The 17,624-nt window shown below is 39.6% G+C and overlaps 1 protein-coding gene across 4 annotated transcripts in view; it reads left to right on the top strand.

Moving 5' to 3' along the window:
- Positions 1 to 17,624, top strand: part of LOC124619424 (testis-expressed protein 2) — a 323,669-nt gene that overhangs the window by 67,817 nt on the left and 238,228 nt on the right. For all 4 annotated transcript variants that reach the window (XM_047145793.1, XM_047145794.1, XM_047145797.1 and 1 more), the window contains exons 2-3: positions 3,344 to 3,411; positions 3,780 to 3,893. In XM_047145793.1, coding sequence (XP_047001749.1) covers positions 3,387 to 3,411; positions 3,780 to 3,893 — 139 coding nt within the window. In that variant the 5' untranslated portion in view covers positions 3,344 to 3,386. The remainder of the gene's footprint in view (positions 1 to 3,343; positions 3,412 to 3,779; positions 3,894 to 17,624) is intronic.

Here is a 17,624-nt window from a genome sequence, read left to right as displayed (position 1 = left end):
CATCATTGGAGACTGTTTATTTGGCCCATACATTCTCCCGATCAACTTGATGGTTGCACTTATTTTGTATTCTTGCAAGAGATTATGCCAGACATGCTGAACAATGTTCCCATGCCTATTCATCACCAAATTTGATTTCAGCAGGTTGAGGCTCCATTCATTTCAGCAAAGTGAGGGCACATCTACAGGCAACCTTTCCTGGCCTCTGGATTGGTCACAGTGAGACAGTCGCATGGCCACCACGATCACCCAATCTGTGGGGGCAACTGTTCAGTGCAGCATCAATGTCAGGCATGTCTTGATGCGTCTGGACAAAACTTTGAGAATCTCCTATAGTGGACATCCATTTGTAACATTTGACTATTATTGCAGCACCATTTAGTAGCCCTGGGTGGCCTTTGCAACTCCCTGATCTTTGTTGTATGCTTGATGTGCCATGTCAGTTTATAAACATTTTATTGAATCTGCTTGTATATTCTGCAAGCCACAATAAGGTGTGTGCAGGGGCACATGGTTTACTAGAACTACATTACCACTTTCTCGTTCAATTTCAGTTATAGCATTCTGGAAGGAAAGAAAAAAATATTTCTGTTTGTACATACACTTCTATGACGGTTGGAACTTAAATAGTAGCAACTATTTATTCACAACTGATATAAAAGAATTAAATGTTTGCACCTGTTACTGTCCTTCAAAGTACTAGCCAACAGTATTGTGTAGAACCTGTTGCCAGCAATGTGGAAGTCATAGTATACCGTTAGCAGAGGCTGCTCTGTTGATGGTGTGAATGGAGCAGTCGAAAGCTATGGTGATTCTCGTGTATGACTGTGATGGTGGTATCCTAATGCATTATGTTCCTCCACGGCAGACCATCAATGCACAGTATTACTGTTTGTTTTTGGAACATCACCTGTGACCAGCTTTGCAAAAGAAGCAGCGACACTTTCTGCACAACCCACCCATCGTTTTGCACGACAATGCGCAGGCGTATACAGCGCAAGCTGTGGCTGCTCTGTTCGGTCGATGGGACTGGGAAGTCCTGTACCATCCACCATAATCCCTGGACTTAAGTCTTTGTTGACTTTGATTTGATTCCGAAGATGAAGGAACCACTTTATGTCATTCGCTTCAGAACTGTTCCAGAGATTCGACAGGCAGTAGACCGCTCCATTCACACCATCAACAGAACAGGCTCTGCTAACGGTACACCCTCCATGTCGCTGGCAACAGGTTCTACACAACTTTGAAGGACAGTAACTGGTGCAAACGTGAAACTCTTTTGTATCAGTTATGAATAAATAGTTGCCACTATTTAAGTTCCAACCCTTGTATAATTTTATTCTAGCAGCTGTTAGGTGAGATAAAAGTTGAAGTATTATGTCTCCTGGGTCATATTAAAACACAAGTTCTCAGAAGTTGAGCATTTCTGTGATATTCTCACACTGATTAAATAAGAACACAATATATGCAAATTTCTTTGAATCTTCTCTCTCCCTTGGCCCATTAATTGAACTTGATCAGGACACTGGATTGGTGAATAATCCTCAAGAATGGTTTGAAATGTGTGTGAATTACACTTATGATTCTCCATATAAATCTAAGTATGGGTATTTTTGTATCCTGTTCCTAGTCTTTGTGTTCTCTAAGGAAATTTGTGTATCCTATTCCTAGATCTTTGTACTTTCTAAGGAAATGACTACCTAGTGTACAACTTTTATTGTCTGTTTGGCTATTTTGGTAGATGAGAAACATGGCACCTACCTGTTTTTTTCTATCTACTACTTTTTGTATGCAAAGAATTTACAGGCCATACTGTGTTTTCATTAATTTGAACATTAGTACAAAAGAGGTTCCGTAATTCTTCAGCAAACTGATGTCAGTGACATAAGCTCTTAGTCTTGGACATTTGTCTCATGCTTCTTCTCACATACAGGGATTATATGAATTTCTTTCTTTTGTTCTTGTGACCCATGAAAAGACTTAACAAAAATGAGACTAGATATTCCATATATTTGATATAGAATTTAATGAATCCTCCAGCTGGTTGCAAAATATCTTATCATCTCTCGTACCATTTTGTTTTTCCCTGTTGATCGATGATGCTATAAAAGTGGTGTTGTCACAAACCCTTATCTAAGCTAGAAGATTGACATTTTTCAACCTTTCTCTGAATTGTCACACATCATCAATACTTGATGTGGGTAGTTGATAGGAATGTCCAATTGCTGTTTTTGATCAGCTTGTGACACCTGTCTCACCCACATAAATTTGCAGCTTGGCTCTGTGTTAAACTCAGTAGACAGTTCTCAGTTTTTTACGGCAATAAGTACATCTCCATCATGGTTGTCCAACCAATATGTTCAGTATAAATTCCATTTGAATTTTTAGCATTTATTTTTGCTTTCAATCAGATTTTTGTTTCAAGTTTTCTGTACACATCATTCCCAGATTGGTGCACAAAATTAGGTGATGGGTGTGAGTGTACAGTACAGATTTAGTGTGTTAGTGATCCACAAGGGAGAGAAACCAATTGTGGGGTGAGGGATTGCAAACATAAGTGCTGTAGGACCATATTAAGACATTGTTTAGATTGGGTGGGTGACACGGCAGTGGCTTAAGGTGTGAAGACAAAATTTTGGGTAAAACGTGCCCTCTTACTGGGCAAATTGAATGAAGTTGTATCCTGGTGAAAGATTTGCTACAGCCGTTCGAGGTCTATGCATTGTGGAGAGTTAAGGGATTGGTTGTTGGTTAATAGCTACAGTAGTTTTTTGGGAATAAAGAAGAGCAATAGAATTCTCCTGCACTTTGCCTCAAGTTTGGAGGTTGTTAGCATTGTTAATCCACATTAGCCGAGAGCTGTCCAACTTGTCCTCCCTCCCAACACTTTCCTATACTCTCGTTTCATCTGTACACCTTTCCTTCCTCCTTGCTGCTACACTCCCTCCCCCAATCTGTGGACTGTAGGGGTGATGCAAATGGTGGCTTGTTAGGTGTGTGTGTGTGCGTGTGTGTGTGTGTGTGTGTGTGTGTGTGTGTGTGTGTGTGTGTGTGTGTGTGTGTGTGTGTGTGTGTGTGTGTGTGCGCGTGCGTGCGTGCGTGCGTGCGTGCGTGCGTGCGTGTGCGTGCATTCGTGATTCGTGGGGGGGGGGGGGGGGGGGGGGAGGGTAGATTTCTACATGGATACTGGGAGAAGAATGAAACCTACAATTATCTCAAAGTTTTGTGTGACTGTGTTCACACAGAATTCAGTCTATGGGCTAGCTTAGTGTGACTTGATGCATTACATACATATGTGTATTTTCTCCTGACATGTAGATTATATCACATCCTCCTGTTACAGGTCCTATCTGTGAAGGCAAGACTCCTGACGCTGATACATAAAGATGGATCCATTGAAACGAGGATCAGGTACTGTTATTCTAAAGCTTTCAAGTTCTTTCTTTGTTCATTGTTGTCCTGTCTCTGCCTGTGTTGTCCATCTGTTTATTTCCCTGTTCTGTTTTCAGGTTTACTTTTCTTTCCTATTCTACAGATATTTCATTCATCTTTCTCTAACCACTTTTCTCTAAGATCCTAACTAACTACACTCTTTAATAAATTTGATCTCATGAATGATGAGTGGAAAGAAGGGAAGTTCTGGTAAAATAACATTGGGCATGTTGAAGGGTATGTATTCTAGGAAAAGAATTTGAAAGCTATCCTCACCAAAATAAAAGCACTTTCAACTGGCCGAAGTTTTAAATGGCAAACAAATTAATTATCATATTTTTTCCTAGGGAAATCCATTACAACATCTGTTCCATCATTTGCAATTCGATTTCATGCTGATGATGAAGAATTGGAAGAAATCTATCCTACCGAAGATGTGGATGATGATTCAGAAAAGAAGGGTAATGATTGAGCAATTGATTAAGTATATTTGCTTAGGCTATTGTTTAGTGTTGATTTGTGGTATTGTTATGCCAGATAATGTTAAGATAATAAATATCTTTGTCAATGAAAATTCCTATTGACTGGTCAGAGTCAAGATTTTTTTAAATTCACCATTGATGCTTAAAGTATGATAGTTTGAATCATTAATTACTTTGTGGATTATAATAGTGTGTTTACATGAAAATTCTTAAATTTGATAGCTAGTTTCACATAAATATCATTAAAATATGATGACATTCTTAATTAAAAAAGCTATTAATTTGTTGAAAACTTGTTCAAGTAACTATAACTCTAAAAATGTTAAAGAATGAGAACAAAGTAGATTTTAGTATTTTATTAGAAGAAATGGACATGTTGATTTGTGTCTTTTACTGGAATTTGTCATCTCTTCAAGTATCATTATGTGGTATGCATCTTGACATTGTGTTTGTTGATGCTCCCTTTAGTGTAAAATGTGCTTAATTTGATTTTAACATACGCACACAAACAGATACAGACTAGTTTTATGTACAGTGTATATTTGTGTCCTGAGATTAGTGCATCCAGAAGGGAAGGATATAGTTCAGAGTTTAGCTTCTCAAATCTTAAAGGAGTTGAATCAAAATTCACAGTACAGTCACATTAATGTGAACACCTATCAAAAGCCTGAATAGTCACCTTTTGCAACATGGATGTGCAGGAAGAGAGTCATAGGTTCCAGATGTGGAGCCATGCTGACTCCAGTGCTGTCGTCAACTGTGCTACGTTTCTCATTGAGGAACAGCCCAGTTGAGTTGGTCCCACAGGTTCTTGATTGGGTTTAAATCCAGGGTGTTTGGTGGCCTGGGGAATACGTGAATTCATCCTGGTGCTCATTGTACCATGCACATACACTGCGAGCTGTGTGACACGTTGCATTATCCTGTTGGTAGATGCCATTTGTTGAGGATAAAAGGGACTGCATGTAGGGATGAACGTAGTTCCCAAGGATAGATACATTTTTGTGTTGATTCATTGTGCCTCTGAGAATGACAAGATCACTTAGGGATTGCTATGAGAACATTCCCCAGACCATAGTGTTTTCTCCTCCAGCTTGGACCATTCCAACAACTGTTGCAGAACTGCACAGGCCAATGACCATCTGTCGGATGGAGCATAAAATGTAGTTCATCTGAAAAGCCTTCCTGTCGCCACTCAGTGGACATCCATTTATGGTATTAGCAGGCAAATTCCTGCCTTTGTCACCAATGAACAGCAGTCAGTACAGGTGCATGAACCAGGCCCTTGCTGCAGAGATCTATATGGAGCAATGTTTGCTGAATGGTTGTTGTGGAGATGCTGTTAGTAGCTCCCCGGTTCATCTGGGTGGTTAGCTGCTCAACAGTTGCAAGTCTATTCGTCCATACACATCTCTGTAGCCATCATTCACCCCTGTCAGCTACAGGCTGTGGTGGACCACTGTTGTCTTGGTGACAGTTTTGGATAGCACCATTTGCCAAGTACAGTATATTTTAACCAAGACAGCATGAGAACCATTTCCAAACTTAGCCATTTCGGAAATGCTTCTACCTCTGGCCAAAAGGCCAAAAGCCAATGCTCATTCCCCTTCGACATCATATAAATCGCTCCATTTCGACATTACTGCACTGTTTTCCGAGACACCCCCCTCCCCGGACATGCTTTATATAGCATCCTCTGGTAGTGCAGCCACCTGCCATCTATGAGTGATTATTTCATATTGATGACAAACATAGCTTGCGGTCACACTAATGGACTGGACCATTATTTCTTTTTTATAATAAAAGCAGAAGTTTGAAACTATCAGTATCTACAACTTGATAAATTAAAAGAGAGTCTTCCATAGTATTAAACTTGCATATTATTTGGACTAGTTTTTTCTGTTCTGAAAAAGGGGGAAACATAAAAAAAGAAAATTTTCTCATTGGATTCCGCTGTAAGCATCAAAATGTAAATTGGCTTGGCCACAAATGGCACCACAAATGGCAGATGAATCACAGTCCAGTGATTGTGAGATGAGTTGCACATTAAACCAATCATGCTGTGCAATTTGTATAACCACACAGGTTTGGCATTCAACAGTTGTGGCACTATTAGTTGAGTAATCCCATCCACCATGGCAAGGTCGTTCCACATTGGATGGGAAAATTGAGTTTTTAATTGTCCTGAGGTCAAAAACCACTTAAAAAGCAAGAATGAGATCAATTTTAACCATCCTGAGGCCAAAAACTGCATAAAAAGAAACAATAATATTAGTTTCCCATTGTCCTCAGGTCAAAAGCGGTATAAAAAGCAACAATGAAATTAGACACAGGACATTTTCAGTATGATGACCACCATTTTCTGCCACAAGCTGAAATTAAGAAACTGTGTGTCACTCTACAGATCATAGTGTCTTGAGGGTTTATGTTCAGAATATGTTGCACAATGCGTGCCTTCAGTTCAGCTACATTTGTAATCAGAGCACTGAACACAGCATTGTTCAGATAACCCGACAACTAGAAGTCCCACGGATTAAGATCAGTGTTGTGGACATCCTGCTTGTATGGAAATGATGGCTGTGATGGCTGATAATTCTAGTGTTTCGATAATGCCTCTGTGGCATGTGCTTCACTGACTGTGCAACATGAGGTGGAGCACCATGTTGCCTACCCACACACCCTCACTGTTGAGGGGTTGGAATGACATCAGTGTGCAAAACACTCTAATAGCATTCACCAATGATGGTACAGGTAACAGTATACACAGGACCCATCTCCTCGAAAAAATATGGTCCAAGATAGATGATACCATCAACACACACAACAGAGTTACTTTTGCAGAATGAAGGAGAACTAGTTGATATGAGAGTGGTTTTTCTGTTGCCCATATTCTGAAATTCTGTGTACTGATGTGTCCTCAGAGATGGAAAGGGCTTGTCTGTCCACAAAATGTTCCTTGGCCATTCATTGTCCTCTTTCGTGCAAGCAAGAAGTTCTAGAGCAACTGTTTGTCTTACTGCCAGGTCAGCATGGGGAAAATCCTGAACATGGGTAACTTTGGATGGATAGCAATGCGGTATGTTTCATAGAATTTTATGCACCATGCTCACAGGAATGACCAGAGTTTAAGCAATTCTATGTGCACTGCATGTTTGCACACAACCACTCGACCCCTCTCGCAGTGCTGTGGCCCCCATCTTCTGCTGATGTCAGATCACTTGTTCTCCTCCTTCAGTCACATTGGACTTCAAAGGAACCTATCTTTTTTAATTTTGTAATAATTTTTTCCAAACCCTTGACAGACAATGACCAGTGCCTTTTTCTGTACCCTTCAATATCTGGAACTTCTGCAAAGCTACTGGCACACAGTCACTTTTCTTGTAAAAGAGCTTTACCAGCAGTACATGGTCATCCATTGAGGCAGTCATGCCGAGTATCTGAGATGCAAACCAAGGAACAGTCATTCGCATGATAATCCAACAGTTTTATTGTTTTCCTTTTTAACTCCTTCAGTTATCATAAAATAAATAGCTGTATTGTATCAACATTAGAGAGAAATGTATTAGTTGGGAGCTAATTCTTTGTTATGTGAGTCTAGTGTCTCCTGCATTACCTGGTGTAACTCAATGGTGTTTTGATGTGCCTTACTTTGTGATCTGTTATCTAAATAACACACATCCAAGTGAAATATTGCATAGCCAGATATTTTAAAAGGAATGGACATAATTATTACTCAGTTTCACAGAAATATTCCTGATGATACTAAACAGAAAAAGTCTATTAGGAAACTGAATGCAACAAGCATTCTGTCCACCACAGGTTGTGGCTCCGAGTAAACCTCCAGTCACCACTCACTTTAACTCTAAATATAATATTATTGACTCGTGTGTGTGTGTGGGGGGGGGGGGGAACTGATGTAGATACTAAATTGTCAGACATATTTCATGTCCAATGTAAATGATATATAAAGGTTCTCTTGCAGTTTGCTGTTCGTCATAATCTTCTTCATGCATTAGGCCCTTGGAAATGTTTCAGACTTCAAACCTTATCTTGCAGTCTTCTCTTTGGTATGCCTACTCCGCAGAGCCCTCTAGGCTTATATACTGTCTGATTGTTTTATCCAGACACCCCTGTGTAATGTGAAATTGATCACTAGGTGTCACAAGAGCCAGACACAATAGTATAAAAGGAGGCAGTAAGTATTGTAAGGAGTAAAAGCAAAATGGGTCAGTGACTTTGAACACGAAGCAGTCATTGGATATCACATGAGTAACAGATTCATCAGGGACACTGAAACCCACCTGAAACTGCCCAAGTCAGCTGTTGGTGATGTGATTGTCAGCTGAAAATTCAAAGAAACATTGAAGCTCAACCAAGACCAGGCAGAACTCGTGTCCTGACAGACAGGGACCATTGAGCACTGTGGAGGGTGCTTGTAAAAAGTAACTTGAAATCAGCAGAAGGAATCACACAAGAGTCCCAAAGCACTAAAAGCACAATAACTGTGTGTAGGGAGTTAAAAAGAATAAGGTACAGTGATTGAGCAGCTCCTTGTGAGCCATATATTTCTGTTGTCAGTGTTAAACAGCACTTGAGGTGGTGTAAAGAGCAATGCTGCTGTGGACAGTGGATGACTGGAAATGGGTGATTTGGAGTGATGAGTCATGCTGTATCCTGTGGAAGTCTGATGGAAGGATGTGGATGTGCTGAACATTATGTACTGTCGTGCATAGTGCCAATAGTGAAATATGTAAGAGCAGGTGACAACCTCGATATTCCAAAAAAAATTATTCGTCATTTGAAGAAGCGCTTTCTTGTGAGGGAGACAGAAAAGAGAGTGACAGAATCTGTTCGCTTGCAACCTTGATTACGTGCCAGTTGAACTACAGTTGGAGCTCACAAATTTTTAGGAAAATGACTTGACGCTGACACTGAAAGACGAGCGTATCCTTGGCTCAAGATGGTGCAGTTTGGACAAAATTTGTCATTCCTGTGGTTCCTATGGGGGAGAGACTGGATCTTACCATTCTTGTTGATTTGTGCTTGTTGGTGGAGCCTGAGAAAGACACATTCTGATGGGGGATTAGTAAAACTGAATCCCTCAGCAGGTCAGGCCAACGTGTGGTTGGTCTGTGATGAGGTTGTTGGCCCAGTCCTCAGAGGAGCCGGTTGAGGGAGTGTCCTGCTTCCTCATAGAACTTCTTGGCAATGGCGCGAAATCCGTCTCGGAGAGGCATCTATAAAAGAGGGGCCCAACTTGCATAAATGACTTACGCATAAAAAGAAGCACAGAGATGTAAAACCTGTTGAATTTACTGTTGTTAGCATGATGCTGAGTTTCTGAAACTGAAGAAATTTGCCACTGGTATGGCATCAGTGTTTGGAACAGTTGATGTCCATGAGCAAAAATTTTCAGAAATGCAGTACGTTAACTGACCACATCGTACGAGATTGACTGGTGAACATTTGACAGCAATTATCTTGCATGGATGCAGCAATATGAAACATGACAATGATGGTATCTTGAAACTCGAAAGTCAGTTTTACAAATCTCACTAATGTTATTTGCTGCTTAGTTTGTGGAATTCAAGATACACACACTAGGTTTGCTGTCATTATCGTTTTGCTAATGTTGCCTTCTTTGATAACTTTTTTTAGTAAATAAATATGTTTGTTGCCCTTGTTTTTCGTGCATTGCATGCCACTCACTGATGATTAACATGGAGTGCTGCATTTAGTTTTTATGCCTTTTTCCCCGAGCTTTCATTGTGGCTTGCAAGTACTGTACAGAATTATGATATGGCCCCCACTGGTCATTTTGTCAGTTATCCAGCCCACAGTGAGACAAGTTTGGTAAATTCTGAGTTAGAGCATCAGCTTTCCTCCATAGTCCAGTGTCCAACATCACTGTCTTCTCTAATTTGGGTCTTGTGGAAGAATGGGATACCATGCCTCCATATACATTCAGACTCCTCTTTGAAAGAGCCCCCAGCAGAGTTCAAGCCCTTATAAAGGTGACGGGTGAACACACCCCATATTAATATTCACTAATGGGTGTCCAGATACTTTTGATCAGATGGTGTACATGTAAAACATTCATCAGTCATTCATTCTATATGTCATCTCCAATATCGACCACATTTTAAGATTTTGACATATAAGCTGTAAATGCTGACTGTCATTCATATGTCTTCATTCTTCTTCCTGCCTCTTTTTGTCACTCCCACAACTTATGGAATAAATCACATTTCAGAAGTATGGATTCTAATTTCAATCTTGTTAATTGAGGACACATGCTTCAGCCCTGTATAAACCAACTGGTACCACTGTAAGTCTCATAGAACTTCAGCATTGCCTCCTTACTTCGATTTTTAGTGTTCTATTTATAGTGCTGTACATTCGTTTAGGTTTTTGATATTCTTTCCAATATCGAGCAAACGTCATGCCTACTGCGGCAGATTTACGGTATGTACTGAGAAAATGTAGTAAGCGACAACCTTTTTACCTTTCATTAGTGTGCTACCAAGGAAAGTAAGCTGGCTGACATATTTAATGGTTTTGGTATTAATAACTACTGCACAACAGACTTGAGACTATAAAATGCCGAGTATTATGTTTAATGCAGCAACATTTCAAAATTATGCTGTATACCGTATTTACTCGAATCTAAGCCGCACTTTTTTCCAGTTTTTGTAATCCAAAAAACCTCCTGCGACTTAGAATCGAGTGCAAAATAAGCAGAAGTTCTGAAAAATGTTGGTAGGTGCCACCACAACTAACTTCTGCTGTCGAATATATGTAACGCTACACAGGCCTGCTTTGCAGGCACAAAGGTAAATACTGGCGCCAAAACCTCTCCGTATGCCCACGAAGGTTCATAGCTGAAAAAAAAAAAAAGAAATAAGACACATTCTTGAGGAGATATGATGTCATAAACAATGAGACGCCACCACGGGAAAATACCCAGATTCATGCATCCACTATTTGAGAATGAGAGCACTTAGCGACTAGCTGCAAACGTTACATACAATTTCAAACCTTTTCGAAAATTTTTCTCACTGACACCCCCCACAAAATAATGAAAGGTAAAAAGGTTGTCGCTTACTACATTTTCTCAGTACATACCGTAAATCTGCCGCAGTAGGCATGACGTTTTAATATATTATTTCATTACTATTAACTCTAATTGCAACATATTTTGCATACGGTATCCACATATATCAGTAAATGCACTGGCAAATTTATGTCTCTACACGACATATAATTCGGGAGATATGACGTGGTAAACATCGAGATGAGTGAAAAAGTGCTGCATCAGGGATGACATTTTGTTCTATTATTTCTTCACTACTAACGCTATTCGCAACACATTTCGCAAACGTGTTAAAAAAAGTATATAAAACCACGGGCGTATTCCTAAAAAACATTGTGCTAAAATTTTTAATCGGTCAACAACTTTCCGAGATTTCTTCCATTGCGAAGCAAGGGCGTACAGCTAGTGTTTAATAAATATCTTAACTGCAGCAATGAAGTACGCTTATCGCAAGGAAAGGAAACAGTCTGAAATAGAAATAAAATTTACGACGCAATGAATGGCAGATTGTTTTTCGTATGTATTCCAGATGTCATACTTCTGTAAAAACATTTAAAGCCATGTGGTCCACCGCTTTCACTGTCACTGTGTGCCGTTTCTGTGTTTGATTAAAATAGAACAGAAATACAATTTACAACATACTAATAGGATATTGTTTTTGTTATTTATTCAAGCTGTGATGTTTTGTAAAAACATTTCACACCACGTGATCAATCGCTTTCACTGTCACTGTCTTCTGTTTGTGTGTCTGCGTCTTCCTCACTTATCTGATGTGGCTGTGGCTGTGATGACACCATCATGTGCCCAATATTCTTCTTCTGTTTCTTTAACTTTCTTGCAATATCCCTTCCAATCATTGGCAGTAACTGACTGGAAAGCTGAGTCCACAAGATTCAGCATGTTTGTGGCAGCCAAGTCCCCTGATATGTTGTGTTCCCTAACATGCCTTTTTATCTTCGCCCATGCTAATTCTATTGCATTTAAGTCGCAGTTGTAAGGTGGTGAGCGAACGACCTGGTGGCCTTTGGTTTCAGCCAACAGGTTTACAGCAAAAGACTTCTCAGCAGGCTTATTCGCTCGTACTTTTGCATACAGCTCGTCCTTCCTCATACTCTCATCACAGGGGATATTTCTGAGTTGCAGCCACTCCAGCATTTGCACTTTCGTGTCGAACTTCATTGGAGTTCTTTCTGTTTGCCTGTTATGGTAAGTAAGCAGAAGTTCTGAAAAATGTTGGTAGGTGCCGCCACAACTAACTTCTGCCATCGAATATATGTAGCACTACACAGGCATGCTTTGCAGGCACAAAGATAAATACTGGTGCCAAAACCTCTGTGTCAAAAGGTGGAAGACGAGCTTTTTTCTCTGCCCCGAGTTTCGACCACTGCATTTTCATACATTATCCAATACAAATTTCATACTGTTCATCTTCGAATGTAGCAGCATTTCAATGTACTGCGAAAATCCGACTGGCAAGACTGTTTGGGATGTTTGTCAATATGGGAAACTCTACATTCTGAATTTTTTCCTACCTGTGAGAAGAGATGGTTGCTAATAGGAACTTTTATGAATTGTGAATCACATGCAGTGTTCTCTTCGCCATAAGAATAATACAAATATAAACATTTTGTCATGTATTCTTTCGTGTTTGCAGCTATCTAATTTAAATCCTGTCTGCCTAATAAACTACGAAACTAGAGTGGGACAACAGCAAATGCGTAAGAATACACATATCATGTCATGTTTATATTCGTATTAGTCTTATGCCTAATAATGATACAGTCAGAAATGAAGCACGGCAATTGAATAGATTTTTAAATCTAAAATGACTCTGATTTCGGTGCAGAATGTAATGTACTAAAAGAGGCGTCTGCAAAGATTTTCAAACGGAGAAAAATTTTCGCTAGACTCTCGTTCAGAACATCTTCTATCATACGCAGTCTATTATTTGGTTCTTGTTGATCGTTATCAAAGAAAGCAGCAGTGTAAGTAACAACAAATAGCAGTCTCTTGCCATTGTTTCGCTAATAAGACGATTCCTCTCTTCTTTTTTTTAAATTGTAAGTGGCGGTACCGTGCACAAAAGCAAGCCATGCGGAAAGCGGCGACAGGCCGTAAACACTCATTATCAGAAAGCGACAAACAATGCATGGCTCAATACAGTAATGCATTTTCAGCAGTAATGCATTTTAAGCTTAGAGTGACGTAAACACCTATAACAAAGAGAATGGCACTTATCAGATCAAAGAAAAATTAGCAGTCAATTCAAACCAGACGAAGCACATGAAAAAGGAAGGGTACCCGTATAAATACGGACGGAGCGCCTGACGCATATGTTGTAGGTAATTTTCAGAGGAGGCATTTAGTAAAGTTTCACGGGATGTCTTATTACGTGCTCCACTAACAAAAATATAAGTTTCCCAGTCAATTGTTGGATGATTAAAGTCTCCAACAATGATTACAGTATGACTGGGGAGCTTACGTACAAGTGAACTGAAGTTTTCTCTAAAGTTTTTGTTACATCAGGAGATGAGTCTGGTTGGTGGTAGAAGGATCCAGTTATCATTTTATGCCCACCCCTGATACTGAGTCTTGCCCAAACAAACTCACATGCAGCTTCAATATCTATGTCTGTGGATTTGAGTTTTTTTGTCTATTGTGACAAATACACTACCTCCATTTTCCATTTGCTTATCCTTTCGATATACACTTAAATTTTCCTAAAAAAAAATCACACTGCTATCAGTTTCAGTTTCAAACAGCTTTCTGTACTTAGTATTGTATGACCTTCACTGCTTTTCACTCTGACACTCTGTTACAAATGCTTCAGCAGTTTACCATTAGAATTTTAATACTCTCACCTGTGGGAGGCATTTCTTTCGATCTTACACTGATACTTCTGGGTTTCCTATAGCCATCATTGTCTGGATTGGATGGAGAGTCACCTAATCTAAAAAACCCTTGTATGCACCCCACATATTGTCAGCTACCTGATTAGCAGCCTCTGATGTGTAGTGCATACCTGACCTATTTAGGACGAGCCTACAGTTCACAGCCCTATGGCGCAACCTAGCTTGTCACAGAACTTTAGAAGTTTCTGGTTCAGTCCTTCTACTCGATTCAGAACCAAAGGACCACAATCAAGTCTAGGGACAATGCTGCAAATTGTGAGCTTCGTTGAAAGTCCACACGCTAGGCTGGTATTCTCAACCTTCTCTGCCAGTCACTGGAATGATCCAAGTATGACTTTGGAGCCCAGATGACAGAAATCGTTTTTCCAACGTGTGTCACAGTCTGCAGTTGGTTGCACCCTGTTCCACCAATGGCTGCTGGAATAGCCTTTTCAACATTCTAATTGAGGCCCTTAGGCATATACAGTGAGTGCACCTGTTGTCCTCTCCTGTCCCTTGCTACCATTTCCTGAAGGGGAACCATCATTCGCCGCACATTTGAACTGCCGACAATTAATAGACCCCTACCTTTTTGCGTTTGCCTCCTACTGACATTGGACAAAACAGGTGTCCCCAAAACAGGTGAAATTAGTCTCACTGGCTCAGTTTCAGTTTGTGTAGGACAGCATCTCAAACTTGTTGGTTAGGGGGATTGGTATATCATCCTGAGTCCTCCCTGGTCCCCGTCCACCCTGTACAGGATGCTTAGATCTACCATTGACACACCACTTTCAGTCAAGTGGACGGGTAAAGACAGATACTGTACTTTCTGCAGAGGAGACAGATTCCACAGGAGAAGATAGTACTTCAGGCACCTCTGATACAGGTATCACAGGTACACGACTCCCAGGAGCTCTTCCAAAACACCAATTTGCAGTAGCTGTCAGCTGTTTGACACTAGTCAGGGCAATTTCCAGCTGCTTAAGAATGTCAACCGATTCATCTCTTGTTTGAGAACAGCTTCACAGTGGGGCTGTATTTAGGCTGGTGCAATGTGTTACAAGACAGTGAACAAAGGACTGTAAATTAAACCTGCTGATTATCTTTTAATCTGTGGAGCTAAAAAGTTGCTAATTCCTTATAAGAACTGAAGCAGATACACAAAACGAGATTTCTATTAAGACAACAAAAAAATCTGTGACAGAAATTACTACTTTCCCAAAATGTTTGGATGTTAATTATTGTTGTTAGCAAACTCTAAAACAGAATAAATTTATGATAAATGCAGATCATATATATGGCTACTCCTCTGTAGGGGATAACTAGATGTAACACAAAATGTTAGTTAGAAAGTCTTCTACAGTAACTAAATGACAGACACTGATTGCTCGTAGATTATGCGAAGGGCAATGGTAGCTTCCAAAAATTCTCAAAAATGCATGTTTATTTGCATTGATATACAATGTAATTCAGGGATGATGAATACTTTGACTGAACTGTGAACCACAAACGCTGATTTGCTACGAATTAAATTATGTATCTGAAACACTTGTACTATTAACTTACAAAAATATAATTTTATAAGTGTTCGAGAATTCTGAAACTAACCTATTTCTCTCGTAATTGGACAATGAAATTAGAAGAAGATAGTTTTGAACAAGGATATGCATACCATCCTTATAAATTTTATAAGAGCACAATTTCGTTTAAGGCCACAATTGTTGATAACAGTACTAGTTTATTGCGGCACTCGCAGATGTTCGAAATTTCACAATATATCACAGTACAAATGGGTATTAAAACAATCAAAGAAACGTTATGCAGAAGAAGCAATGCAAACAGAAAAATATGTGACTATAGAACTGTAAATCAACACACAATCATGTACAAGCAGTCTCACACAAGGGAAAATTCACAAGTCAGCTTTTATATATAAACGTGTGTATCACAGGGATTTTTCACTTAGCTGATTCTGTGCACTTTTCTACAATGGTGTGCCGAAGAACACTGCAGCATAAATTTAATGTGATCAAAATTGCTAAAATATGGAGCACCAACAAAGCACGTCTTCGGCCTCTTGCAGTTAACAATGCTTTGTCCTGGTGCTTAGCCACAGTGTTGAGGATATTTCCAGAATGAATTTTTGACTCTGCAGTGGAGTTTGTGCTGATGTGAAACTTCCTGGCAGATTAAAACTATATGCCAGACAGGGACTAGAACCTCAAACCTTTGTCTTTTGTGGGTAAGTGCTCTGTTGACTGAGCTAGCCAAGCTCATCTCGTGACCCGTAATCACCGCCTTACTTCTGTCAGTGCCTCAGCTACTACCTTGTGAACTTGACAGAATTTCTCCTGTGAACTTTGCAAGGCGGAAGTAAAGCTGTGAGGAGGCTAGTTCAGTTGGTAGAGCACTTGTCGGCAAAAGGAGAAGGTCCCAGGTTCAAGCCTTTGTCTGGCACATAGTTTTAATCTGCCACCAAGTTTCAGTGTATTAGAACCTTTGAACATGAGTTACATGTGATTACAGAGTACGAGGGAAGAGGGAGGGAGAGACAGAGTGAGTGAGTGAGTGAGTGAGTAGAATGAAAATGGTTTCAGGTAAAACTGAACATTCTTGTATTCCTGTCAAGGCAAAGAGAGTTTCAATAGTAAGTTAGCAAACATCTTGAATAAATGCATCTATTTGGGATGAGGAGGACGACCTTTGCATGTTATTTATCTGTGAGACTTGTACTGAATATTTTTCAGTGGCATCTCAAACTTCCAAATCACCATGAATACAGTGATGAGCTAGTGGTCACAGATGTGTGTGTGACAGTTTCGTACCAAAGAATCCCAGACGCACTTATTCTTTGATGTAATAGATTCGTGGTTTGAGGTATTAATTGGTTCAAATAGTGATACCAACTCATACACATTGTGAAATATCTCACAGCTCAGTAATAACCTCATGGTAGCAATGAAATATTAAAACAGCAGTTCCTTCACATCACAGGAGAACCATAAAAATACAATGAAGCTACTGCAACAAGAAGTATAAAACTGTAATGAAGTTCGGGTGTGGGGGTGGGGGGCAGGTAAACATTTACATTATTTGTACTTCATGTAATTTCACCTTTATTATAATGAATTACCATGTTCTGTGTATTGTTTCAATATTCTTGATTATATAAGTCATTTGGCAGCATAATGAGGGACTTTGGCCCAAAACTTGCTACTTGAAATAATAGGAATTTTTGAGGTTCTTCAGGTACATAATTGTCACAAAATGACTTTGAGGTGTCAGATACTGAATACACTAACAACTGTGAAGTACAGTAATTAGTACAAGTCGTTGATAGTCATTTTGTGAGGTTCCTTCTTATTCTTCTCTTTGTGCTGGGAATTACTCCTCTTCTTTGCGAGTGATGGATAGTTTTATCATTAGCATTATTTGGTGATCAATTGAGTGAAGTTCATTAAGTGCCCTGGATTGAGATGCCACTATCAGTTTATTATATACTTTATCAAAAAGTATTATTGAATTATGTAACAAAATTATGCCATGTAATTCGAATGAATCTTCATCTTTCATTAATACTTCGGTATGGGACGATATTCCCTACTAGCAAATAGTTGTTTAATATTCTTCTGACATGCGACTGTAAAATACAGTACACCACATAGGTTTCTTTTAAATATTTCCTCCGCCCAAGTGTTCATGATTCGCCACATCTGAAGAATCCAC

This window comes from Schistocerca americana, chromosome 6, assembly GCF_021461395.2.
Source record: "Schistocerca americana isolate TAMUIC-IGC-003095 chromosome 6, iqSchAmer2.1, whole genome shotgun sequence".
NCBI classification, from domain to species: domain Eukaryota; kingdom Metazoa; phylum Arthropoda; class Insecta; order Orthoptera; family Acrididae; genus Schistocerca; species Schistocerca americana.
This window is presented reverse-complemented; position numbering and strand designations above follow the sequence as displayed.